Source organism: Theropithecus gelada, chromosome X, assembly GCF_003255815.1.
Source record: "Theropithecus gelada isolate Dixy chromosome X, Tgel_1.0, whole genome shotgun sequence".
Classification (NCBI taxonomy): domain Eukaryota; kingdom Metazoa; phylum Chordata; class Mammalia; order Primates; family Cercopithecidae; genus Theropithecus; species Theropithecus gelada.
In genome coordinates this window covers 18,132,391-18,158,265 of record NC_037689.1, presented here as the reverse complement: position 1 = coordinate 18,158,265, position 25,875 = coordinate 18,132,391, and the positions used below count along the sequence as shown (strand labels likewise).

At 38.6% G+C, this 25,875-nt stretch overlaps 1 protein-coding gene across 2 annotated transcripts in view; it reads left to right on the top strand.

The window, feature by feature from the left end:
* USP9X (ubiquitin specific peptidase 9 X-linked) overlaps window positions 1-25,875 on the top strand; it is a 149,686-nt gene that overhangs the window by 72,169 nt on the left and 51,642 nt on the right. For both annotated transcript variants that reach the window (XM_025371684.1, XM_025371685.1), the window contains exons 15-22: window positions 6,180-6,267; window positions 9,266-9,608; window positions 10,896-10,991; window positions 11,422-11,633; window positions 13,407-13,647; window positions 13,884-14,033; window positions 15,574-15,694; window positions 25,641-25,771. In XM_025371684.1, coding sequence (XP_025227469.1) covers window positions 6,180-6,267; window positions 9,266-9,608; window positions 10,896-10,991; window positions 11,422-11,633; window positions 13,407-13,647; window positions 13,884-14,033; window positions 15,574-15,694; window positions 25,641-25,771 — 1,382 coding nt within the window. The remainder of the gene's footprint in view (window positions 1-6,179; window positions 6,268-9,265; window positions 9,609-10,895; window positions 10,992-11,421; window positions 11,634-13,406; window positions 13,648-13,883; window positions 14,034-15,573; window positions 15,695-25,640; window positions 25,772-25,875) is intronic.

The following is a 25,875-nucleotide window of genomic DNA, read 5'->3' as shown; positions in this document are numbered from 1 at the left end:
ACTGGTATCAGCAAGTCACAGGATGAGCAACCAGAAGTTTAACAGAAAGATCTAGATAAAGAGATAGCCAAGACAAGCCCTCTTGTGATCACAGTCAACCCTGGGGGTCAGGAATGATACGTGTATGCATTAGGCTGCACCTAAGCAGAAACCATCAGAACTGGACACGGGACAAATTGAAAACATTCCCCAAGCTTCATGTCGATCCATCACCAAAGGGTGAAAGCCTCACCGGTACAGTGGACTTAAATACAGCTCTGACCAAACAGAGCACTGGGTGAATAATAAGCTACCCTGACTCAGGGGCAACTCTTTAGGAAGCCAGATGTGAAAATTACATGTATCTCTGGCAGTCTGGAAGACTATGTATATATCATTGCATCCTTACAGTAAGACTGCATCCTTAGCTGGAGTGATTGAGAAGGGAACATGCAAGCTACTCGTCTCCGAATGAACATAGGACAAAAACATAAACTTTTTGAGTGGTGTGATAGCAGCCTCCAAGCCACGCAGGCATCCAGTGGTAAAGGGTAAAAATCTACTAGTCAAGGAGGCTTAAGCACAGGGTTTGGCCAGTAAAGGGCTTATACTGACCCAGGGACAACTCCTAGGTAGGCAGGCTAAAGGATTAAAAGGAGGAGGAAAACATCTGGACAGAGCTGTCGGAAGCTGTGCACTGTGAGGGAAATAGACTGTAGTCTATTTCCCATAGTCATAGCCCAGTCACTAAACAAGCAAGCAAATGGGTGGGGGAAGGGAGATCAGTATTCAGGTTGTTATTGTATATCTAACATATCCAGATTTTGATGACAAAAATTGAGGCATGCAAACAAATGGGAAGATGTGACCTGTAGACTGACACAGAGACTGCCTTTGAAGGAGGCCACATGGAGGGCTTTATAGACACACTTGACAGCAAAGACTTGAATTACAAATATGCTCTAGAACTGAAGAAAACTATGTCTAAAGAATTTTTTAAAGTATTAATGACAATGTCTAAATTAGAGGATAGTAAAGAGAAATTATTTTTTATTTTAAAAATCATGTAGAAATTTTGTACTTGAAAAGTATAATAACCAAAATGAAATATTCATAAGGGGGGCTAAACAATAGATTTGAGCTGGCAGAAGAATAAATCAGTGAACTTGAAGATAGATTAGTAGAAATTATGCAATCTGAAGAACAGGAAAAGTGAACAGAATCTCACGGAAATATTGCATACCATGAAGGGGGACCAATATTAATTGTAATGGGAATACCAGATGAATGAGAGTGACAGAAAGAGACATAGTCACTGAAAGCATCCCAAATTTGATGAAAGACAAGAAACTTAAAGAATTGCAAATACGGTAAATGCAGAGAGCCCCAGACTGAGACACATTGTAGTCAGAACAATTGGAAGGTAGTAAGAGAAAAATGAGTCTTCCTGCACAAGGAAACCCCAATAAAAATTAACAGCTAACTTCTCATCAGAAACATTGAGGCCAGAAGGCAATAGGACAACATACTCAAAGTGCTGGGGTTGGGGGACAGACCTGACAACCAAGAATTTTACGTTCAGCAGCACAATCTTTAAAATCTGAAGGCAAGCTAAATATATTCCCAGATAAACAAAGACTGAGAGAATTTGTTGCTCTAAGACTTGGCTTACAAGACATCCTAAGGGAAGTAATTAGGCCCAAAACAAGTGACATCAGGCAGAGTGTTCCAAATTTGCAGGAAAAAAAATACTTGAATACTATAAACCAGCGGTCCCCAACCTTTTTGGCACTAGGGACTGGTTTTGTGGAAGACAATTTTTCCACGGACTAGGGGCGTGGGGGTGGGTTTACCTCCTGCTATGCGGCCCCGTTTCTAACAGGCTACAGACCTGACAGACATCTATGGAATACTCCAACAATAGTGAAACTACTAAAACCATATATCATCTTAATAGATGCAGAAAAAGCATTTGTCCAATCCAACCTCCTTTCAATATAAAAAGGCTCAAACTAGGAATAGAAGGAAACTTCCTCTACCTGATCAAGAGTATCCCAAAAAATCCACAGCTAACATCATACTAATTAATGGTAAAAGACTGGTTGCTTTCCCCTTAGGAACAAGAATGAGACAAAAGATGTCCACTCCAATCACTTCTATTTAACATTCTGCTTGAGGAGTTAGCCAGGGTAACTAGGTGAGAAAAAGAAGTAGACAACCCAATTAAGAAATGGATGCAAAGTATCTGAATAGAAATTTCTGCAAAGAAGGTATACAAATGACCAATGAGCACTTGAAAAGATACTTAGTATTATTAGTTATTAGGGGAATGAAAATCAGAACCACAGTGAGATAATGCTACTTCATACCTACTAGGGTGACAAAAAACAACAGTAAATGTTGATGAGGCTATGGAGAAATTGGAGCATTCGTATAGTCCTTGTGGGATTGTAGAGTGGCACAGCCACCTTGCAAAATGTTAATCGTAGAATTTACCATATTACTCATTCCCAGTTACATACCCAAGTGAAATGTATACATAAATCTGTACAACATGAATGAACTTTGAAAACATTATGCTAAGTGGGAAAAAGTCCATCAGAAAATACCACATTGCATAATTTTTTTGTTTTTTGAGGTGAAGTCTTGCTGTGTCGCCCAGGCTGGAGTGCAGTGGCACCAACTCGGCTCACTGCAACCTCCGCCTCCTGAATTCAAGTGATTCTCATGCCTTAATCTCCTGAGTACGTGGGATTACAGGCACATGCCACCATGCCCGGCTAATTTTTTTTTTTTTTAAGTAGAAACAGGGTTTTGCCATGTTGGCCAGGCTGGTCTCAAACTCCTGACCTCAGATGATCAGCCCACCTCAGCCTCACAAAGTGCTGGGATTACAGGCATGAGCCACTGTGCTCAGCCATGATTCCATTTTTATATGAAATGCCTCAGACTTAAGCCGCAAGAACAAGGGGAGGGGGTGATTTGTACAGGGTTTCTTCTTGGGGTGAGAAAAGTGTTGTAGACTTAGATTGTGATGGTGGTTATACAACTCTACTAAAAAAATTGAATTGTATTTAAATGGATGGATTTTATGGTACTTTATGACTCAAGATTTTTTTTTAAATGAACTTTTAATATAAGTTCTAAAATGGACCCTAGAAAACTTGCTGTTTATGATGACAAGAACCAATTTATGTTAGTCTCAGCCATGATTCACCACCTCTTCCTACCTATTTTCATAGACACCTGTGTAATTTAGTCTCATCTAATTCTTCCTGCTGTTTTTAGTGGGATACTTGCCACCTAGACAATATGAGTCAAAAATGGATTATCCTCCTCATTTGACTGCTAGCTAACAAGTCCAGGTATTTGTTTTGAACTGAATATTTACTACAAAACTACCAGTTATGTATGTATGTATGTATATGTGTGTGTATGTGTGTATATATATATATGTCTTGACAGCTTGGAAGCTTCTCTTGAGTAAGAGGGCCTCTTCATTCCTATTTAGCATAAAGGCATCTTATTTCTTGACTTTTACTGATTAGCTATCAGTTGAATGCTTCCAAAGTTCTACTCTTTGTGCAGGGTCCCAGTTCTTCATAAGTAAAGTGTTAGCACCTAAACGAAAAAAGGAAGGTGGATTGTTTGCTAAAACTAGTGGATAAAAGTTTAACAATAGTTACATAGTCTCAAAGTCTCTCTCCACAAATTACTTATTAATTACAAAGAGAAAAGTAGTACCTTTACAGCAGAGAAACCTGCCTCCCTTCTGTGTTACTGGCCACAATGCTTAGACTGATCTAATTATGAGGAAGTGGCATGGAAGCCCAAATTGAGTGACATTTCAACAAAATTGGCTTCCAGTTTTCAAAAAGGTCAGAGAACACAAAGGATGATTAATTCTGCAGATTAAAAAATAAAAAGTCGTGAGAACCAAATACAATCTTGGACTTTGTAGAAAAGATGTAAAAGGACATTATTGGGAAAATTGATGAAACTCGAATATGGACCATGAATTAAATCAGTGCTTCTCCGAGGGGGTGGAGGTGGCTATTTGACAATGTCTGGAGCTGTCTTAAACTGGGGTTGAGGGGTGAGTAGAAGCCTAGAATGTTACTAAGTAACCTATAGTATAGTCCTAGACAGAACAGTCCTACACAATGAAGATTACCTGGCCAAATGTCAATAATGGAAACCCTGGGTTAGATGATAATAGTATTTTACTAGTGTAGTTTTCTTGTTATTTGGAAATACTCATTGACGTATTTAAGGGTAAAAAGACATGTCCAACTCTCAAATAGTTTAGAAAGATTATGCACACACATGTATGTGTGTATTTTTTATATGTGTGGCAACTAATGAAGCAAATGGAGGAAGATGTCAACAGTTGGTGAATACAGGTAAAGAGTATAAGAGAATTCTTGCTTTTTCTTGTTGTTTTTTTGCGACGGAGTCTCGTTCTGTCACCCAGGCTGGAGTGCAGTGGCACAATCTCGGCTCACTGCAACCTCCACCTCCCGAGTTCAAGCAATTCTCCTGTCTCAGCCCCCGGAGCAGCTGGGATTACAGGCGCCTGCCACCATGCCCGACTAATTTTTTTATTTTTAGTAGAGATGGGGTTTCAGCATGTTGGCCAAGCTGGTCTTGAACTCCTGACCTCAGGTAATCCGCCCACCTTGCCATCCCAAAGTGCTAGGATTACAGGTGTGAGCCACGATGCCTCGATGCCTCGCTTTTTTAAGAGACAAGGTCTTGATATTGCCCAGGCTGGAGTACAGTGGTGCAATCATAGCTCACTGCAGCCTCGAACTCTTGAGCTCAAACCATCCTCTCACTTCAGCCACCACACCTGGCTAATTTTTTTTTTTTTTTTTTTGAGACTGGATCTTGCTGTGTTCCCCAGGCTGGTCTCGAACTCCTGGCCTGAAGCGATACTACTGCCTGGGCTTCCCTAATTGCTGGAATTACAGGCATGAGCTAAAACTTGATTTTCTTTCCAGTTTCTTAAGAAAACCTCTTGAGGTAGTCCTTTAAGTCCCAGTGTCTGATGAAATATACATTCATGGAAGTAGACAGTGTTTATGCCTGTTTGCATATTCCAGTATGTGTGGAATTAGAAAGTAGTTGGTCGTAATATGTGGGGCTTTTTTCTTTACCAAAAGATCAAAACCAAATATGTTTCCAGACATTATGAATGTCCCATCTTTATAACACATCAAGAGTTTATTCAGAGAAGAAATATCAGTATTTTGAAGACTTTGATTACTGATTTCCAAAGGAGCTCACATAGACTCTTTAACAATAGCTTGCACATACCAAGGGTCTGGGATCTGATATGGAAATACAGTAATTAATGCTGAAGGAAAATGACACATTCTGGACATTAACATGGTAATGGTGACGATTGTATAAGTTGGTCATGTAGAGTAGCATCTTGTGTTACCCTCACTTCTTAGGTGTAATATTTATTTTTACATCAAAATAATTTTTTCTTCATGAAAACACCTTTCAGTGTAACAGGTAAGAAATTGAAGAAAAAAAATTTTTTTTTCTTTTTCTTTTTTTTTTGAGACAGAGTCTCGCTCTGTCGCCCAGGCTGGAGTGCAATGGTGGGATCTCAGCTCACTGCAAACTCCGCCTCCCAGGTTCACGCCATTCTCCTTCCTCAGCCTCCCCAGTAGCTGGGACTACAGGCACCCGCCACAACGCCCGGCTGATTTTTTTTTGTTTTTAGTAGAGATGGGGTTTTACCGTGTTAGCCAGGATGGTCTTGATCTCCTGACCTCGTGATCTGCCCGCCTCGGTCTCCCAAATGCTGGGATTACTGGAATGAGCCACTGCGCCCAGCCTGAAGAAAAAAATTTGGTCTTCCTTGTCAGTTCATAGACCACTTAGGTCGGTCTTAGGCTGCAATCATGAATTGCTTCATTGTGTGTGAAGGTTGCATGAAAGGGTTTTGCTGAATAATTATTTTTGATAGCACATTTAACAGATTATTTTCTTTTGGTTATGTAACAGGAAAGTATTTTTGTAGGGAAAACAGGAGATGGATAGAAACCACCAATTGGTAGAATTTAGGTTGCCTCTTAATGATAAAGGATTAATGGCATTTTAACTGATCTAATTTCTTTGGTTGAAGTCAGCAGTGATTTGGGTTATCCATGTGTATAATGCGTGATTTTTTTCTTAATTTGCAGACCATGAAGATTATGACCCACAAACTGTGAGGCTGGGAAGTAGATACAGTCACGTTCAAGAAGTTCAAGAACGGCTTAACTTCCTTAGGTTTGTTTTATACAATTAATGTTGCTCTCTTTAAGGAATACAGAATGAATAGACTATATAGCTTGGTCTTTGTTGGGTAGCCTTTTCCCAAGTCATATAAGACATTTCCCTGTATTAGTTACTAAATACTTTAAAATGATTCGCTGAGTTTTAACTTTTTTGCAGTGTTTTAAGAGAACACATTTTAACCTTTAGAGTTGACTTCTGTTCTTCATACCTGTTTATGCTGGAAATAATGTTTATTTTTAAAGGACAGATTCCCGTATTTTGACACAACCAGAAGGAGGACTATACTGACTTAATGATATCATAGACACTAAGGAAACGGGGGCAAAAGGCTGCTAGACCAGCACCTCAAAAGAGTGGTTGGAGTCCTCTGGTGCCTTGTTTATTCTAACAGTGGCTGACAGGCAATCTAAAGTCATGTGTTAATAATATCATTTCTGATTGGCTTGAGGGAAAAGGTTTATTAAGATAAAAAGTAGTCTAGGGCTGGATTTGCTCTGCAATATTTAGCTTTTGGTGATCATACACTTACAGATGTGCAAAGTGCCTTTGTTAAAAATTTTGATGGTCAGGTACGGTGGCTCACACCTGTAATCCCAACACTTGGGGAGGCCAAGGCAAGCGGATGGTTTGAGCCCAGGAGTTCAAGACCAGCCTGGGCAGCATGGTGAAATCCCATCTCTAAAAAAAATACAAAAATCAGCCAGGCATGGTGGTGTTCACTTATAGTCCCAGGTGGGTACTCAGGAGGCTGGGGTGGGAGGATCACTTGAACCTGGGAGGCGGAGGTTGCAGTGAGCTGTGATTACACCACTGCCCTCCAGACCCTGTCTCAAAAAAAAAAAAAAAAAAAAAAATTATGAGGTTTCTTTTGAATTCAAAAAACCACATGTAGCAAAAGAGCTTGTTTAGATTACAGGTGTGCTAACAGAAATGCCCAGATTATCACTGCTTCATGAAGTCTATTTTATTTATTTTATTTTTTTGAGACAGAGTCTTGCTCTGTCACCAGGCCGGAGTGCAGTGGTGAGATCTCAGCTCACTGCAACCTTCGCCTCCCAGGTACAAGTGATTCTCTTGCCTCGGCCTCCTGAGTAGCTGGGACTATAGGCGCGCGCCACCACGCCCAGCTAATTTTTGTGTTTTTAGTAGAGACAGGGTTTCACCATGTTGGCCAGGATGGTCTCTATCTCTTGACCTCATGATCTGCCCACCTTGGTCCCCCAAAGTGCTCATATTACAGGTGTGAGCCACCGCGCCTGGCCCCATTTATTTTAATAACATTCTGGGGAGTTTTGTCCTGGGCTGTGTTAATTACGGATTTCTATTTATTGAACTCTGTGCTTATTTATGGAGAAAATTTTAAGTAGCTATATAATGATTTTAATTTTAGGAAAAACCTCAACCAAATTTTAAGAAATTTGGCACTGGTTTAAAGTGAATTTTTTTTTTTCTGTGTGTTTTAACCACCTGGGTAGAAGGACTTGCCTCCCCACATTGAGAGTTACTGCCATAGTAAGCAGTCGTTACTGATTGGCGTGTGTTATATGTCCCTTAGGTTTACTAGAACAGAAAAGTGGTTTCAAGCCCTTTTGCCATTTTAAAGTTTGGAATCCGAGAAACTATTGTAGTTTCTACTCTGTTAGTACCTCTGTATGTGAGCTATAGCAACTAACTCAAGGGAGAGGAACCTGACTTTAATGCCTGCTGTGTGTTGGGCCTGTGCCAGACACTTTATATTTACTCTGAAGCAACACAGTGCAGCAAGTGTTACTCCCATTTGAGCAATAAGAAACCCAGGATTCCAGTGGCTTCAGGTAGCTTATTTGAAGTCTCACAGCCAGTATATGATGGAATTGCACTACTCAACTAGGTCTCTTTTACTTAAGTCTGTGCTCTTCCTATTAGACCAGTAGTTTTTCAAACTTATGTAGGAGCTTTAGGGCTTCTGAGTTAAGTTCCTTGAAGATTTCTGAACAAGCAGTAGGAAGTTTCCCGGTTTTTTCCTTTCTTTTTCCTCTCCCGGCAACTGGAGCAGCTATAGTTTTTATATATATATCAGATTCCAACTGGGATTTTCATTTGAAGAAGGGTTTATGCCATCTTTAGAATAAAACAAAAAAATGGAAAAGCTTTGAAAATGTAAGCAGTTTTAACTCATAAATATTGATGGATTCGTTATTTGTGAAAGTCACTTAATTGAATACCTCATTTTTCAATGATGCCATATAAGCAGGATGCTAAGTCTCTTTCTTTCTCTCTTTCTTTCTTTCTTTCTTTTTCTTTCTTTCTTTCTCCCTCTCTCTCTCTCTTCATTTTTCTCTTTCTTTCTTTCTGTCTGTCTGTCTTTCTGTCTTTCCTTCTATCTTTCTTGACAGAGTCTCACCCAGGCTGTAGTGCAGTGGCACAGTCTTGGCTCACTGCTACCTCCACCTCCCAGGTTCAATTGATTCTCATGCCTCACTTTCCCCAGTAGCTGGGACTACAGACACGAGCCACCACACCCAGCTAATTTTTGTATTTTTAATCGAGATGGGGTTTTGCCATGTTGACCAGGCTGGTCACGAACTCCTGACCTCAGGTGATCTGCCCACCTCAGCCTCCCAAAGTGCTGTCATTACAGGCATGAGTTACTGTGCCCAGCCGAAGTCTTTTATTTTTAACTCAAGCTACTAAACGTCCTTCTTTCCAGAAGTCTGGTTTCAAAGACTAAATGGTTAAAAGTTCAGGGAACGAATCTTTTATTCATAATTCAGCTAGCTGCATTTCAGGCACAAAGTGGGTGTTCAGTGTGTGCTTGTTGAATTAATATCTAGTGGGGATTTTTTTTAGTACCAGATAAAAGTAGAAAAATAGGCTATTTTGAAAATGAATATCTTTTTATCTATAGTTAAAATATAATGGTGATAAATGTATTTTATAGATAATATAGATTGCCTTTCAGGATAAAAATTACATAAATCTAATTACCAATTTTTTATGTTTTTTCAAGATTTTTATTGAAGGATGGCCAACTGTGGCTATGTGCTCCTCAGGCAAAACAAATATGGAAATGCTTAGCTGAGAATGCAGTTTACCTTTGTGATCGTGAAGCCTGTTTTAAGTGGTATTCCAAATTGATGGGGGATGAACCAGACTTAGATCCTGATATTAATAAGGACTTCTTTGAAAGTAATGTGCTTCAGCTTGATCCTTCTCTGTTAACTGAAAATGGAATGAAGTGTTTTGAGCGATTCTTCAAAGCTGTGAATTGTCGAGAAGGAAAACTAGTAGCAAAAAGGAGAGCCTATATGATGGATGACTTGGAGTTAATAGGATTAGATTACCTTTGGAGGGTAAGTCAAAAGTAGGAACTCTGTAAACAGTGTCTGATGTACTTATTCATATACATAAGGAATTATAATTTCACATATAAATTGTGTATTTTACTGTGATGTTTGTCTCAGGAATTTGGTGTAGTTAGTAATTGTTCATTTTTATTATTATATCACTTGTCAGTGGGCTTTTTCTTCTCTCTTCCTCTCCCTCCTCCTGCCACTGATGTTCCTTTTGTCTTAGCTTAGTATCTGTGTATTCCATAGATGTGCACTAAACATACAAATCTTCCATTCCTCCCCTGTGGATATTGTTCCTTCCCAATTTTTCATTCAGTGTCGATCTGTTTCCTCCTCTTCAATGTTTAACGCTAAAATAGAGGACAGAAGAGAGGATTTGTGTTTAGTATAGATTATGAGTATATACTTTATTGGCACTGTTTACCTTGTGATATTTTTAAATAGCTGGGGGAATAAAATACTATCTTTTTAAGGCTAATCTTTCTATTTTTATAGTACTAGTGTATTATTCCTATCTTTAAAAGTCTGACCTGTTATACAGCAGTTTATATTGTTGTTTGGATGTCTGAAATTTTTTCCTGCAAACCATAGATGAAGATGTTTACTGTGGCATTTGAGTATTTAAAAGCTTTTCATTAAGTATGTGGTTTTTCAACATTGTTTTAACAGCAGAAACACATCTTAAAAATCAAAATTTGCACCACTCTACAAAATGTATACTGAATTGAACAAGAAAAATATATTTTCTTACTTGGTCTCCCCATGCTTACCCCCTTTCCCCTCCCCAACCCTTTTATAGGGGCCAACACTGAAAGACTTCCTCAAAGTCCTCTAAGGTTCTGAACATAGTTTGGAAACCACTAATGTAATTAGATGAGTGATAAAGATTTATAGAAACTGGGGGTAGAGTAGTCCTTTATGCTAAACTGTGTTTCATGTAATCTCTTATTTCCTGTCAACTAACTTGAGTTTCTTCTTGAGTGTCTGACTTGGTTATCAAGATATTAAATTATAGGGTTAAATAATAGTGGTCAAAGCATATTTTATTTTTACAAAAATGTACCTTTCATTCTTAAACAAATTACTTTTTTCGGAGACTTTCATTTTGCATTTATCATCCTTTCTTTTGGTCTGTGCTTCTCACTTAATTTTACTTGATTATCAAAGTCAACTTACCATTAAATAATTGAATAGTGTATTTAAGATAACTGAGGATATGGTTTGAATTTAAATGCCCAAAAAAATATATGTTGAAAGGGGTGAATACTTTTATCATTTTGAAACCAGGTCGTGATTCAGAGTAATGATGATATTGCCAGCAGAGCTATAGATCTCCTCAAAGAGATATACACAAACCTTGGTCCAAGACTACAAGTCAATCAGGTGAGGATTGATGTGCATTAAAACTTCCATATATCATTATTTCAGCCCACATTTCTCTTATACAAAAGAGAAAAAATACTAAATGAATCTTGCCTTGATAATTGTCTTGAAGTGATTGGGTTATTTTTAATATAACTATTTATTATATGTTGAAATGGCAAAGAAAGTCTTTGTGAATTCATTTTGATGCTAACACCCAGTCCTGAAGTTCACTTTTGGCTATCTAATTTATATTTGTTAACTTACGTAATGCTAGCTTCCTTTTAATAAACATACATTTTATTATTATATGGATTCTCTACTTAAATATGACTGTTGTTAATTGAGTGCTATGATTAAATTAGCCATTGCCATCTTTAATTGGATTAATGTTTGATTTTTTACGTTTTAAAGCAACTTTAACTGTGTTTATTTGGCCCGATATTTGTAGGTGGTGATCCATGAAGACTTCATTCAGTCTTGTTTTGATCGTCTGAAGGCTTCCTATGACACGTTGTGTGTTTTGGATGGTGACAAAGACAGTGTTAATTGTGCAAGACAGGAAGCTGTTCGAATGGTTCGAGTATTAACTGTTTTAAGGGAATATATAAATGAATGTGACAGTGATTATCATGAGGAAAGAACAATTCTACCTATGTCGAGGTTTGTGAATCACTAATCTATTGGTGCTAATTCTTAATTATTTGATGTTTTCCTAGCCATTTGGTAAAAGGAGAGCAGAAATTTTTATTGTTTGTAAATTGTTGTCTTTGCCCATTAAAAACATTTTCATTTCATATAATTTGTTTTAATAACCTCCCCCACTCTCCCATCTGGTTTTGTTTTGGTTTTTTTGGGTGAGGCATTCTTACTCAAGTTGTTTTCTAGTTTTCTTTTGTCTTTGACATTATTGCTCATTAAGTGTTGCAGTGATATTTTGCAGTTGAAGTGTTTTTGTTTATTTGTTTATTTTGAGACAAGGTCTTACTCTGTCACCCAGGCTGAAATGCTGGGGTGTGATCATGGCTCACTGCAGCCTCAACCTCCTGGGCTCAAGTGACCTTCCCACCTCAGCCTCCCAGGTTTTTGGGGCTACAGCACAGGCTACCACACCTGACTAATTTTTTTTGTGGAGGTGGGGTCTCACTGCATTGCCCAGGCTGGTTTCAAACTCCTACGCTCAAGGAAATCCTTCTGCTTTGGCCTCCCAAAGTGCTGGGATTATAGGCGTGAGCTGCAGTGCCTGGCCTGTAAAGAACTCTTAAAAGCTGCCTTGCATGGCAGTATAACAAATATTTTCAAATGGTGTTTATAGTTTTGGGATGTTTTGTATAGTCAGTGCCATCATTTTTTTAAAGAGTTTTATTAACCATGAAATTATATACAGTTGCTTCTTGAATATGATTTTTATTTTATATTTTACTTTTAAAAAAAGATACTATACCAATATAAATAGCATTTTGGAGTGAATTTTGATACAAAGGCTTTTTTCCAGAAAAGTGCGTTGTGGCATTTTTGTTGATGCTTTTAACAAAATGTAAAACTACCTTTTAAATGTAAAAGGTAAGCTCTTCCGTCTTTTTTTGATTTTTTTTTTTTTTAAATTAATACAGAGTCTACCTATGTTGTCCAGGCTGGTCTTGAACTCCTGGGCTCAAGGGATCTTCTTTCCTTGGCCTCCCAAAGTAGTAGGATTACAGGCATGAGCCGCTGCGTCCAGCCTACCTTTTACTTTTAAAAATAGTCTTAATGAGTTAGGCTTTTACAGCGTAGAAATAAGCATTACATCTTTGTTTTAATTTCTTTTCAGTAGACACCCTATTTTCTGCAATCGTAGATACAAGACTAACAATAATAGAATATGATTATGTTTTTAAATATTATTTATATTTGTAGTTAAAAGGAGCAATATTTTTTTTTCTTTTGCATTTCACTCTTGTTGCCCAGGCTGGAGTGCAGTGGTGCGATCTCGGATCACTGCAACCTGTGCCTCCCAGGTTCAAGCGATTCTCCAGCCTCAGCCTCCCAAGTAGCTGGGATTACAGGCGCCCACCACCAAACCTGGCTTATTTTCTGTATTTTTAGTAGAGGTGGAGTTTCACCATGTTGGCGAGGCTGATCTCGAACTACTGACCTCAAATGATCCACCCGCCTTGGCCTCCCAAAGTGTTGGGATTACAGGCATGAGGCACCGTGCCTGGCCTTATTTTCAAGATACTGAAAATAATGCAGGTTGAGTATCCCTAATCCAAGAAATCCAAAATTCATCTGGTCCCAGACATTTCATATAAGGGATTCTCAAGCTATATTAAGTATCTTTAATTCACATCCTCTTGTTTCATAAGAAAATACTCAATGTTAAATCCCTAGCATTATTTTCTTAGCAACAAAATTTCAGTCTGCTGAATATGATGATGTCTTTCTTTTTCCCCCCAGAGCATTCCGTGGTAAACACCTGTCTTTTGTAGTTCGATTTCCAAACCAGGGCAGACAGGTTGATGACTTGGAGGTATGGTCTCATACAAATGATACAATTGGTTCAGTACGACGATGTATTCTCAATCGTATTAAAGCCAACGTAGCCCACACAAAAATTGAGCTCTTTGTGGGCGGTGAGCTGATAGATCCTGCAGATGATAGAAAGTTGATTGGACAATTAAACTTAAAAGATAAATCGGTATGTATGTATAGTTAACAAATTTTTCAGTAAAATCAAACCAGAGACTATCATTTAATCAGTAAATACTAATTGAGCATTTGTTATGTTTGGGACTCTGTGTTAGGTGTTAGAGTTACAGCATTAAAGTATAGCATGTAGTCTTTTGGATTTTTTGCTTGGTATATCACTAAGTTTTGTGTTTTGTGTAAGTATTTTTCCTTGTTTTTGGTACTAACATAGTATATCATTTTCAGCTTATTACAGCCAAACTTACACAAATAAGTTCCAATATGCCTTCAAGCCCTGATAGCTCTTCTGATTCCTCCACTGGATCTCCTGGAAACCATGGTAATCATTACAGTGATGGTCCCAATCCAGAAGTGGAAAGCTGTTTGCCTGGAGTGGTGAGTAGATACAGTTTTGAACTACTGTATGTAAGGTATTATGCTAGGGTTTTTGAGAATAAAGTATATAGAGTAGTTCTTTCTTTTCTTGAGGAGCTTACAGTTTAATGAGACAAAATAGTAACTCTACAGTTAACCACCAACTTCAGAATGGATCCCTCTAAAAGGTAATTGTAACACAGTTGGAATTTAAAACATTATTTCCCCATAGGTATAGTATTGTTACTTTTACATAAAATTAACCAATTAGAGCTTAATTATAATACTATTGGATGTATAAATTTAGAAGAATACAGTCATCCCTCATATATGTGGAGAATTGGTTCCAGGACCTCTGTGTATACCCAAAATCTTGCAGATGACCCTGTGCAACCAGTAGCCTTCCATATACTTGGGTTTTGCTTCCTGGAAATACTGAATTTTCTATTCCACATTTGGTTGGGAAAAAGTCTGCATGTAAGTGGACCTGTGGAGTTCAAACTTGTGTTGTTCAAGAGTCAGCTGTATCACTTTTAAAAATTTATGCCGCAAAACGGATCGTTCTTTTAGAACTATATATGAGCTGGGCATGGTGGCTCACACCTGTAATTCCAGCTACTTGGGAGGCTGTGAGGCAGGAGGATTGCTTGAGCCCAGGAGTTCTAGGCTGCAGTGAGCTGTGATTGTGCCATTATGCTCTAGCCTGGTCAACAGAGTGAGATCCCATCTCTAAAAATATAAATAAATGAAAACAAGAACTATGTAGGAAAATACCTGTAATCTTTATCAGATTGTCAGTAACATATAGCCGAAGAAACAATGACTCCTCCCTTTTTTAAGTTCTCCTTTCGCCCCTCCCCACAGAAATTTTGATGGTTACAATAACAGCAGCCACTCCAGTGTCAGGAGGATTTGGCTGTCTAGAACAATTGGATTAAGAATTTGATAGTGGGCCGGGCAAGGTGGCTCATGCCTGTAATCCCAGCACTTTGGGAGGCCAAGGTGGGTGGATCATAAGGTCAGGAGTTCTAGACCAGCCTGGCCAACACGGTGAAACCCCATCTCTACTAAAAATACAAAAATTAGCCGCGCGTGGTGGCGGGCTCCTGTAATCCCAGCTACTCAGGAGGCTGAGGCAGGAGAATCGCTTGAACCCGGGAGGCGGAGGTTGCAGTGAGCCAAGATCGTGCCACTGCACTCCAGCCTGGGCGACAGAGCAAGAATCTGCCTCAAAAAAAAAAAAACCAGAATTTGATAGTGGGCATGGCAGCCTTTTGTTATGTCCGGAGTCCAAATTGTATATAAGAGAGAAATGGTATATATATATAATAGAACAGGAGAGGAGCTATCACAAAAAAGTGACTGGAAGTGACTTGGATGATGTATTTAATCTGCACTATTAAGGATTTGTAAGGATTAAAAGATGGGAAAGTCAGACTATTTCGAAGAGTAGAAATGGCGTAAGTAAAAGTAAAGGGATTAACACAGAGAAACTTAGGGGGGCTTTTCTAATGGGAGTAAATAATTTACAGGTAATTATTTTGTGTATTTTATATTCTAGATAATGTCACTGCATCCCAGATACATCTCTTTCCTTTGGCAAGTTGCAGACTTAGGTAGCAGCCTAAATATGCCACCGCTTAGAGATGGAGCAAGAGTACTTATGAAACTTATGCCGCCAGGTAAGAATTTTTAAATGATGATCAAGTACTTGCTGGACAATAAAGGAATGTATTAGCAAATTTTATTTCTAAATGGACCGTGCTTTTTGGTATAGACTACAACAAGAGTCACAGATGACAGCCCACAAGCCACATCAAGCCCACTGCTTGTTTTTCTGCATCCCAAGAGCTATATTTTTAAGTGGCTACAAAAAAAAATCTAGAAGAAGACTATTGTGATACATGAAAATTATGTGAAGTTTAAATTTTAGTGTCCATGATCAAAACCAGGCTCATTTGTTTATATTCTGTCTGCATGACTGCTTTTGTCTTAAAACAGCACAGCTCAGGAGTTGTGGCAGAGGCCATATGGCTCACAAGCCTAAACTACTTAATTTCCGTGGCCCTTTACAGAAAATGTTTGCCTATACCTGGACTATAATGTGGGTTATGTATCATCTGCGGTATTGTTCCTTTTTTATTCCTTAGAAACAACCACTTTCAGCTTCTCGCTTTTACTTTTGTGTATATATGTACCATTATGTCTGGAGTGCCCTCATACGGCTATTTCTTTGTTACTTATAGATACATACTGATTTTCTACTGTGTAGATGAAAACTTAACTGTTACATACCCCCCTATCCTCCCAGTATTTGCTTAAATCCAGATTCAACATTTACATTTCCAAGATTGTGTGAAATGTAGTTCTCTAGATTACTGACAACTTTCATCCTGGATTTAATAATTTCCCTTTTATTTTCCTGATTGTACACCTATCACTTATTCTTTCCACATACTTTTTTTTTAGATATTTTTTATCTGAATGTAGGCAAACTATCACATTTGGTTAATGATTTGTGTATAGAATCCTAGGTTTGAAAATATATTCCTTCTAGCTGGTGGCATTGCTGATGAGAAGACCAAAGTCCTCTTGGTTTCTGTTCCTTTGCATGTGACCTTCATTTCTGGAAGTTTTGGTTTTATCCTTACATTTTGAAATATTATGATGTGCCTTAGAGTTAGGTCTCTTTTGTGGTGCGTCATCTGTGGGCCTGGAGATTTCCTCAGTTGAGAGAGATTTGTGTTCTTTGATAGTTTTCTCACCAGCATTTTGCGTTTTGTGTGTCTTTGAAATGTCTAAGTGTGATGGTGAATCTTCTAGATCTAATTTTACCTTTTCTCTCTTCCCTTCTCTCTTTAATCTTATTCCACCTTTGGGGTAGCTTCTTTAACCTTTTCCAGCTCTCTTGTTGGCTTTTCCCTTCCAAATATTCTAGTGTTAAAATTTCAAGACCTTTCTGCTAGTGATCCTTTTCTATACACAGGATTTTATTTTTCACTAACACACTCTTGTGTTTCTGTTATAATATATGTGTGTTCCTTTAAAACCTAATGTTCGGCAAAATTATGCACTAAAAATAGTAGGGCTTTGGGGGAAAAAGTAGAGTTTGGGCAGATCGTTCAAGCCTATACAACCTAAAAATTTTTTAAATGTATTTTTTGGAAATATTTACAGTCTTACAGAAAAATTAGAAGTATAATTCAAGAACATTTGAGAGTAATTTAGTGGTTTTTGTAATCCCATTGCCCACCAAATACTTTCCCTACAAACAAGGATATTTGTCTGTATAAGCAAAATCAGCCATCTGTACCAGGAAGTGAAATGTCGATTCATTACTGCCGTCTACTTAGCAGACCCTATTCAGTGTTTTCAGTCATCTCCTTCACAGCAAAAAGATATAGTTCAAACTCAAATATAGTCAGCCCTCCATATCCATGGGTTCTGGATCTATGGATTCAGCCAACTGTGGATCAAAAATGTTTGGAGGAAAAAACATTGTTCAAAGTTCCAAAAAGCACAACTTGAATTTGCCACATGCTGAGTACTGTGTTGAATCTACACAAATGAAGCTATGTGTAGGCATTATATTAGGTGCTACAAGTACAGTGAGACACCGGATAATGACACTTAGTCAGTGATAGACCATATATACAATGGTGGTTCTATAAAATTATTATAATTTTATAGAATGGTATTATACCGTATTTTTACTGTACCCTTTCTATGTTTAAATACACAAATACTTACCATTGTGTTATAATTGCTTACACTATTCAGTATAGTAACATGCTTGTATGGGTTTATAGCCCAGGAGCAATAGGCAATACCATATATAACCTAGATGTGTTGTAGGCTGTATCATCCAGATTTATTGTAAACACATTCTATGATGTTCACATAGTGATAAAATCGCTTAATGATGCATTTCTCAGAACATATCTTACGCAACATGTGACTGTAATCCGGAGTTAATTTATACGGGAAGATGTGCATAGGTTGTATGCAAATTCTACATCATTTTATATAAGGTATTTGAGCATCCCTGGATTTTGGTATTGGGAGGGTGGATCCTGGAACCAACCCCGCACCCCCCCACACCCCCCATGGATACCAGGGAATAACTGTATTGCATTTAGTTAATATATCTCTTTAGTTTCCTTCTGAAACAGTTCCTCATACTGTTTTTGACCTTCATGACCTTGACTCTTAAGGATTACAGGCCAGTTAATTATAGAATGTCCTTCAGTTTAGATTTGTTTTATCATGATTAGATTCAGGTTATGCATCTTTGGCAGAAATACCACAGAAGCGATGTTCTGTTTATCTCAATGCATCTGGTCAGATAGTATGTAATTTCAGTTTTTCCCATTACTGACGATGATCACTGTGATCACTTGAGTTTTTTCCTTGCTTCCCCACTGTAAAATTGCCCTTCCCTTTGAAAGTATTTTGGGCCAGGCGCGGTGACTCATGCCTATAATTCCAGCACTTTGGGAGGCTGAGGTGGGCAGATTGCTTGAGGCCAGGAGTTTGAGACCAGCCTGGCCAACGTGGCGAAACCCCGTCTCTACTAAAAATACAAAAATTAGCCAGGCACGTTAGCGTGCACCTGTAATCCCAGCTACTCGGGAGGCTGAGGCTGGAGAATCGCTTGGACCTGGGAGGCGGAGGTTGCAGTGAGCCGAGATCATGCCACTGTACTCCAGCCTGGGCGACAGCGAGATTCCGTCTGAAAAAAAAAAAAAAAGTATTTTGTGCAGAGGTACTTTGAAAATATTTATACTGTTCCTCATCAGGCTTTTTATTCATTCGTTTATATCTGTATGAAATAATGGTCAAGGAGTTATAATCTGTTACTATCATTTATCTTGATGCTGAAATGATCTCTAGTTTGGCCAGTGGGAGTCCTTTCAGGCTGTTCTGTGTTACTTTAATATGTTCCCATTATTCTTTCAGCAGTTGTATGCTTTTTGGCTCAAGATGTTTCAGATTAGGTCAGGTGCAGTGGCTCATGCCTATAATCCTAACACTTTGGGAGGGTGAGGCAGGAGGATAAAAAATTAGCCAGGTGTGGTGATGGGTACCTGTAGTCCCAGCTACTTGAGAGGCTGAGGTGGGAGGATCACTTGAGCCTGGGAGATGGAGACTGCATTGAGCTATATGATCATGCCACTGTATTCCAGCCTGGGCAACAGAACAAGACGTGTCTCCAAAAAAAAGAAAAAAGTTCCAGATTAACATCTTCTGCCCTCTCTGCCCCAGTCCTGGAATTGGCTGTTTCTCCAAGGAGGCCTGCTTGGTTTATTTTCCTGGAGAATGGTATTTAGAAACCAAGATCTGGACGTTTATTGCACTCATTGCTATTGATGTATTGTTGCTCCCTGGCTCTCTAAGCAGTTAGAACTAAGGAATGTATGTATGTGTATCCACATTTAAGTCTGTTACTATATGTACACACACACGAATGTATATATGTGTGTATGTTTTTACAAAACCATGGGGTCACACGACTTCTTCCCATTCCAGCCTATCAGTTTCATTCTAGTTTTCTCCCTTTCCATATTTGTAATTTTTTTTTTTTTTTTTTGAGACGGAGTCTCGCTCTGTCACCCAGGCTGGAGTGCAGTGGCACGATCTCGACTCACTGCAACCTCTGCCTCCCGGGTTCAAGGGATTCTCCTGCCTCAGCTTCCCAGTAGCTGGGATTACAGGCCTGAGCCACCGCGCCTGACCAAACTCTCTTTTCTGACAGTGAAACACCTGGCTTCCGTTAGCCTCTCACTTATTTTCCTATTTAATCAGTTATCTCTAGCACCCCTCACCCTTTCTTTGAATGCCGAAGGACTCTGTCTCTGAATGTTGGGTCTCCACCCTAGGGACACTCCTCACTCTGCTTGAGTTGATTCTTTATGCTGAGCTCTACCCCTCGTTGGGCTCCCTCCTCCTCCATGATCTGTAATTCCCAACATAGGACTACCTTTAAAACTTGTACATAGTTTGGCCGGGCGCGGTGGCTCAAGCCTGTAATCCCAGCACTTTGGGAGGCCGAGACGGGCGGATCACGAGGTCAGGAGATCGAGACCATCCTGGCTAACACGGTGAAACCCCGTCTCTACTAAAAAATACAAAAAACTAGCCGGGCGAGGTGGCGGCGCCTGTAGTCCCAGCTACTCGGGAGGCTGAGGCAGGAGAATGGCGTGAACCCGGGAGGCGGAGCTTGCAGTGAGCTGAGATCCGGCCACTGCACTCCAGCCTGGGTGACAGAGCGAGACTCCGTCTCAAAAAAAAAAAAAAAAAAAAACTTGTACATAGTTTAATTAGAGCACTCATAAAATGATAATTAGTATCCTCAGAGATAACTTGGACAGCCCAGGCAGGTACTTCAGTGTGGCTGAAGGCTTCCTCAGGAGATAGTAAAAAGACAAAACCAATACAGAGGAAATGCTGACTTGACATTGCTGAGATACAGTGCAAAAGAGTGGAGCTCTGAGATAGATGGGCTACTGTTAAGATAGGCATGGTGGGAGTAAAACTTGCCAAGGTCCATGAAAGTCTAGTTTAGGATTGTATCTCACAAGATGAGCCCTTGATGCAAGTATTCACTTTAAATTTTCCTTTAAAAAGAAATAGGCTTCTGCCTACACATCTGCCAAGCTGAGGGGGCTTTTTGCTTTGCTCATTTTTTTGTTGTTGTTGAAGATTAACAGTTCTGCTGTTCTGGCTACTGTTGCCTGGGAGAAATCACGTATGAACAAACTCACCTTCTGCATTATACTGACATCATTATATTTGCCAATTGATTGTGAGCTAATTGGGGTTATAGAAACATGTGCTATAGCATAACAGACTGTAATTATTTCTCTCTAGGCTATTACTGATGGATATTATGTTTTCTTCTTTTTCCAGCATCATCTTTTACTGTCCTTGAGTTTTTTGTTTTTTGTTTTTTTTTAAAACAAAACTAGCTTCAAACTGTTTACAAAGAATACAGATAGCTCCCAAATTCAGTAATTAACAGTTTGCCGTAGTTATGGCATTCTGTGATTTTTTTTTTCTAACATTTGGAGAGCAAGTTGTTGGCCAGGCTGGTCTCAAACGCTTGACCTCAGGTGATCTACTCGCCTCGGCCTCCCAAAGTGCTAGGATTACAGGCATGAACCACAGCACTCGGCCAAGTCATCCTTATTTCATTCTAATTGTGGTAAGGTGATATCTCATTGTGGTTTGGATTTGCATTTCCTTAATGATTTAGTTATGTTGAGTGTGCTTTCGTGTACATGTTGGCCATTTGGATGTCTTCTTTAGAGAAATATCTATTCAAGTCTTTTGCCCATTTTAAAAATCAGATTTTTTGCTTTTTTGCTTTTGAGTTCCTTATATATTCTGGATATTAACCCCTTGTCAGATGCATAGTTTGCAGATATTTTCTCCCATTCTGTAGATTTGTCTTTTTGTGGTCTTGATTATTTCCTTTGTTGGGTAGAAGCTTTTTAGTTTAATGTAATTTCGTTTGTCTGTTTTTGTGTTTGTTGCCTGTGCTTTTGAAGTCTTAGCCAAAAAGTCCTTGCCTGCACTAATGACATGAAACATTTCCCTTGTGTTTTCTTCTAGTGGTTTTATAGTTTCAGGTCTTACATTTAAGTTTTTAACCCCTTTTGAGTTTATTTTTACATATGATGAATAATAGGAGTCTAGTTTCATTTTTCTGCATATGTATATTCAGTTTTCGCAACACCATTTTTATTCAAGAGATTGCCTTTTTCCCCAATGTGTGTTCTTGGCACCTTTGTTGAAAATCAGTTGTTTCTGATTATGTGGATTTATTTCTGGGTTTTCCATTCTGTTCAATTGATCTGTGTCTATTTTTGTGTCAATACCATGCTATTTTGGTTACTATTGCTCTGTAGTGAATTTTGAAGTCAAGTGGTGTGATGCTTTCAGCTTTGTTCTTTTTACTCAAGATTGCTTCAGCTATTTGGAGTCTTTTGTAGTTCTATATGAATTTTAGGAGTTTTTTTTGTATTTTTTTGTTTTACCTTGCAGATTCAGCTCAAAGGATGTTTTATCTATTTCTGTGAACAATGTAATTGGTATTTTAATAGAGATTGCATTCAATCTGTAGATTGCTTTGGGTAATATGGACATTTTAACAATATTTGTTCTTCCAATCCACGAACATGGAATAGTTTTCCATTTATTTGTGTCCTGTTTTCTGTCTTTCATCAGTTTTTTTGTAGTGATCTTTCTCCTCCTTGCTTAAATTTATTCCTAGGTATCTTGTATTTTTGCAGCTATTGTAAGTGAGATTTCTTTCTTGATTTCTCTTTCAGATAGTTTGCTGTTGGCAAATGGAAACACTACTGAGTTTTGTGTATTGATTTTTATATCCTGCAGTTAACTAACACAGGTTCACGCTTGTACCAGTCCAGCTTCCTAGTCGTCTTCCGTTCCATATTTGTATCTCTACAGCAGTGAGAAATCTGTTTCCCCAACTTCCTAAACCTGAGGGAGTTGGAAAGGCTTCTTAATCAGTCTTCAGCCTCTGTCTTTAGGCCTTTGAATCATCTGTGCCTTCCCAAATGTTTGTTGTTTTCATATCTTAGCTTTTCTCAGATTTAGTAGGGCACTAATTTATAGGCACCCTCTTCTCCTTGCCTTCACAACAAGCACTTCTTGATTCAGCTAAACCAACTATCTATCTTCATCTTCACTGCACCTTCAGTAATTAGTTGACAGCAGTTTAATGTGTTGCTTCCTCTTCTGTTTTTATGTTCTTTTGAGTTTACGTATTTTTATATTCATTAATTCTCATTTTAGTGGGGTTTGGGGATGAAGTACTGATAAATATAGTTCAGTACACCATATTTAGTTGACACATAATTTTTAAAGCTGTCTTTTGCTTTTATTACCTCCATTTTCTAAATTAAACACTTTGCTGGGCTTCTCATCTTGCTTTACAATTATTATGGGACAGAAGCATTTCACATGAGATTCTTAGCTAACGCTTCTCTCAAAAGATATATTGCATTCTTGTCTGTTACATCGTTTAGAATTTACATAGTTTCATTTGCTAGTATTTCAGTAATAGTCCTTGCATTGCTTTACTGCAGATTCAACCTTCACAACATACTGTAAAAACACAAACCCACCACTGAATCCTTGATCTTGTGATTGGCGCTTAATGCCACCAGATGGCGAGCATGAGCCCTTGTCAGACAGTTAAGGCAAGAAACTTGAAGTGGGTGCTTTTTTCATATTTTATATAATCAAACTAGAGTACCTAAATTTGAAACAGCCAGCTTTTGAAAAAGCTGGTAATGGTTGTATTGCAGCAGAAAATCATAGGCTTTGGACTCAAATGGGCTTGAGTTCCAATCCTGCTTGTAATTGCTACTCTATGGTGTTAAACATAAGTTTCATAGTTTATTAGAGCTTCCTTATCCTTAGAACTGGGATAGTAATACCTTTTTGTGTAATTGCAGGGATTAGATGAAACAATGTATGGAAAACCCCTAGCCTAGTGACTGGCACTTGGTATTCAATAAACATTAACCCACTTTCTGTCACTTCCTTTTCTTAGAACTCCTACTTCCTTTCTTATTCAAGAGTTTATGTGTCTAAAACTTGGTAATACAATCTTTTGTAAAAGTCTGTTGTAAGCTCTTAGCACTGATAAACTCAATTTAAACCGCACAACATCCCTGTAAGGTATAGTTAATGACTAGGAAAAAAGCTAATGATTCTATCTTTCCCCTCCATTTAAAACACATCCAAGAGTGCACAAATACTAAATGATCACCCAAATGTTACACTTCTCTTCATTCTGAATCTTTGCCTGAAGCCAAGTGCCCATGTTGTGATTTGCTGTTAAACTTAAAACTGTTGCAGTACTCTCTATATGTAATACAATCTTTTGTAAAAGTCTGTTGTAAGCTCTTAGCACTGATAAACTCAAACCACACAACATACCTATAAAGAAATTATTAATTTTATCTGTATTTTAAAGATGGAGAAACTGAAGCACAGAGAGATTGTTAATTCACTTGGGACACATAGCTTAAATGCCATTTCTCATTTCTTTCTTTTTTTTTTTTTTTTTTTTTTTAAAGAGAGAGGGCCTTACTCTGTGTCCCAGGCTAGAGTGCAGTGGCATGATCCTAGCTCATTGTAACCTCAAACTCCTGGCCTCGAGTGAGGCTCCTGCCTAGGAGTAGCTAGGACTGCAGGTGCATACCACCACACCTGGCCTTTTTTTTTTTTTTTTTTTTTAATATGGAGTCTCGCACTATCGCCCAGGCTGCAGTGCAGTGACACAGTCTCTACTTACTGCAGCCTCTGCCTCCTGGATTCAAGTGATTCTCCTGCCTCAGCCTCCCGAGTAGCTGGGATTACAGATGGACGTCACCATGCCTGGCTGATTTTTGTATTTTTAATAGAGATGGGGTTTCATCATGTTGGTCAGACTGGCCTCGAACCCCTGATCTCAGGTGATCTGCTTGCCTCGGCCTCCCAAAGTGCTGGGATTATAGGTGTGAGCCACCGCGCCCAGCCCTATTTTTCTTTTCTTTAAAAGAGGCTTTTACTTTAAAAAAAAAAAAAAAAAATTATTATTTATCAAGTTTTTTTTTTTTTTTTAAATCATAGGGCAATTACCTTAGATCATCAAAATGCTTTCCAAGGTTGGTTGTTAATAAAATTGGAGTATTTGGTAGCTAATGCTTAATTGTATTTTGGGATTATCTTACTTTTCCCCCACTGTGTCTTTTCACTGTAATTTAAAATACATTTATGTTTTGGCCGGGAGCAGTGGCTCACGCCTGTAATCCCAGCACTTTGGGAGGCCAAGGCGGGCGGATCACGAGGTCAGGAGATTGAGACCATCCTGGCTAACACTGTGAAACCCCGTCGCTACTAAAAATACAAAAAAGTAGCCAGGCGTGGTGGCGGGCGCCTGTAGTCCCAGCTACTTGGGAGGCTGAGGTAGAAGAATGGTGTGAACCCGGGAGGCGGAGCTTGCAGTGAGCTGAGATGGTGCCACTGCACTCCAACCTGGGTGACAAAGCAAGACTCCATCTCAAAAAAAAAAAAAATTATGTTTTAATATTATGACAAAAGGACAAAAGCTCTGCTTATTTTGAGGTGAATGAACATAGGCACTTATCCTTTTTTAGTGTTTACTCTTTAGGGTTCATTTTCTTGGGTACCACTACATTTCTTTCAGTGAAGTAAGCCAGTTATATTGTCAGGGAGCAAACAATAAAGAGGTTGGAGGGAAGAGTTTATAATTTTTTTTCTTGTTATTTTCAGTCAGAACTACTTCCTTTTGAAATGTATTTTTTTCCATCTCCAGTGGCTGAGCGGAGGGTATCTTGATTTGAGGTCCCTGAGTAGCAGATGGTTTGTGTTGAGAGTAACTGATTAAAGAGCCCTGGTTTGTTTTTTTTTTGGGTTTTTTTTGTTTTTTTTTTTAATCATTCCAGGTCTTGTCATGTCTTAGGAAGTTTGAGCCTGTAGCCCAACTGAGTGGATTGTTATTCCATATTAATATGGTCTTTGAGATATCAAAAGTTAAATATGTATGAACACATGAATTACGTTTTCACGCTTTCTCTTTTTTTCCTCCAGATAGCACAACGATAGAAAAATTAAGAGCTATTTGTTTAGACCATGCCAAACTTGGGGAAAGCAGCCTTAGTCCATCTCTTGACTCGCTTTTCTTTGGTCCTTCAGCCTCACAAGTGCTATATCTAACAGAGGTTGGTTTTTTTGTTGTTGTTGTTTTGTTTTAATTTATTCTGTGTTCTTTAAATTTGACCTTTCATATGGTAAGGTGAATGATTTGGGTAAAATTGTAATGAAA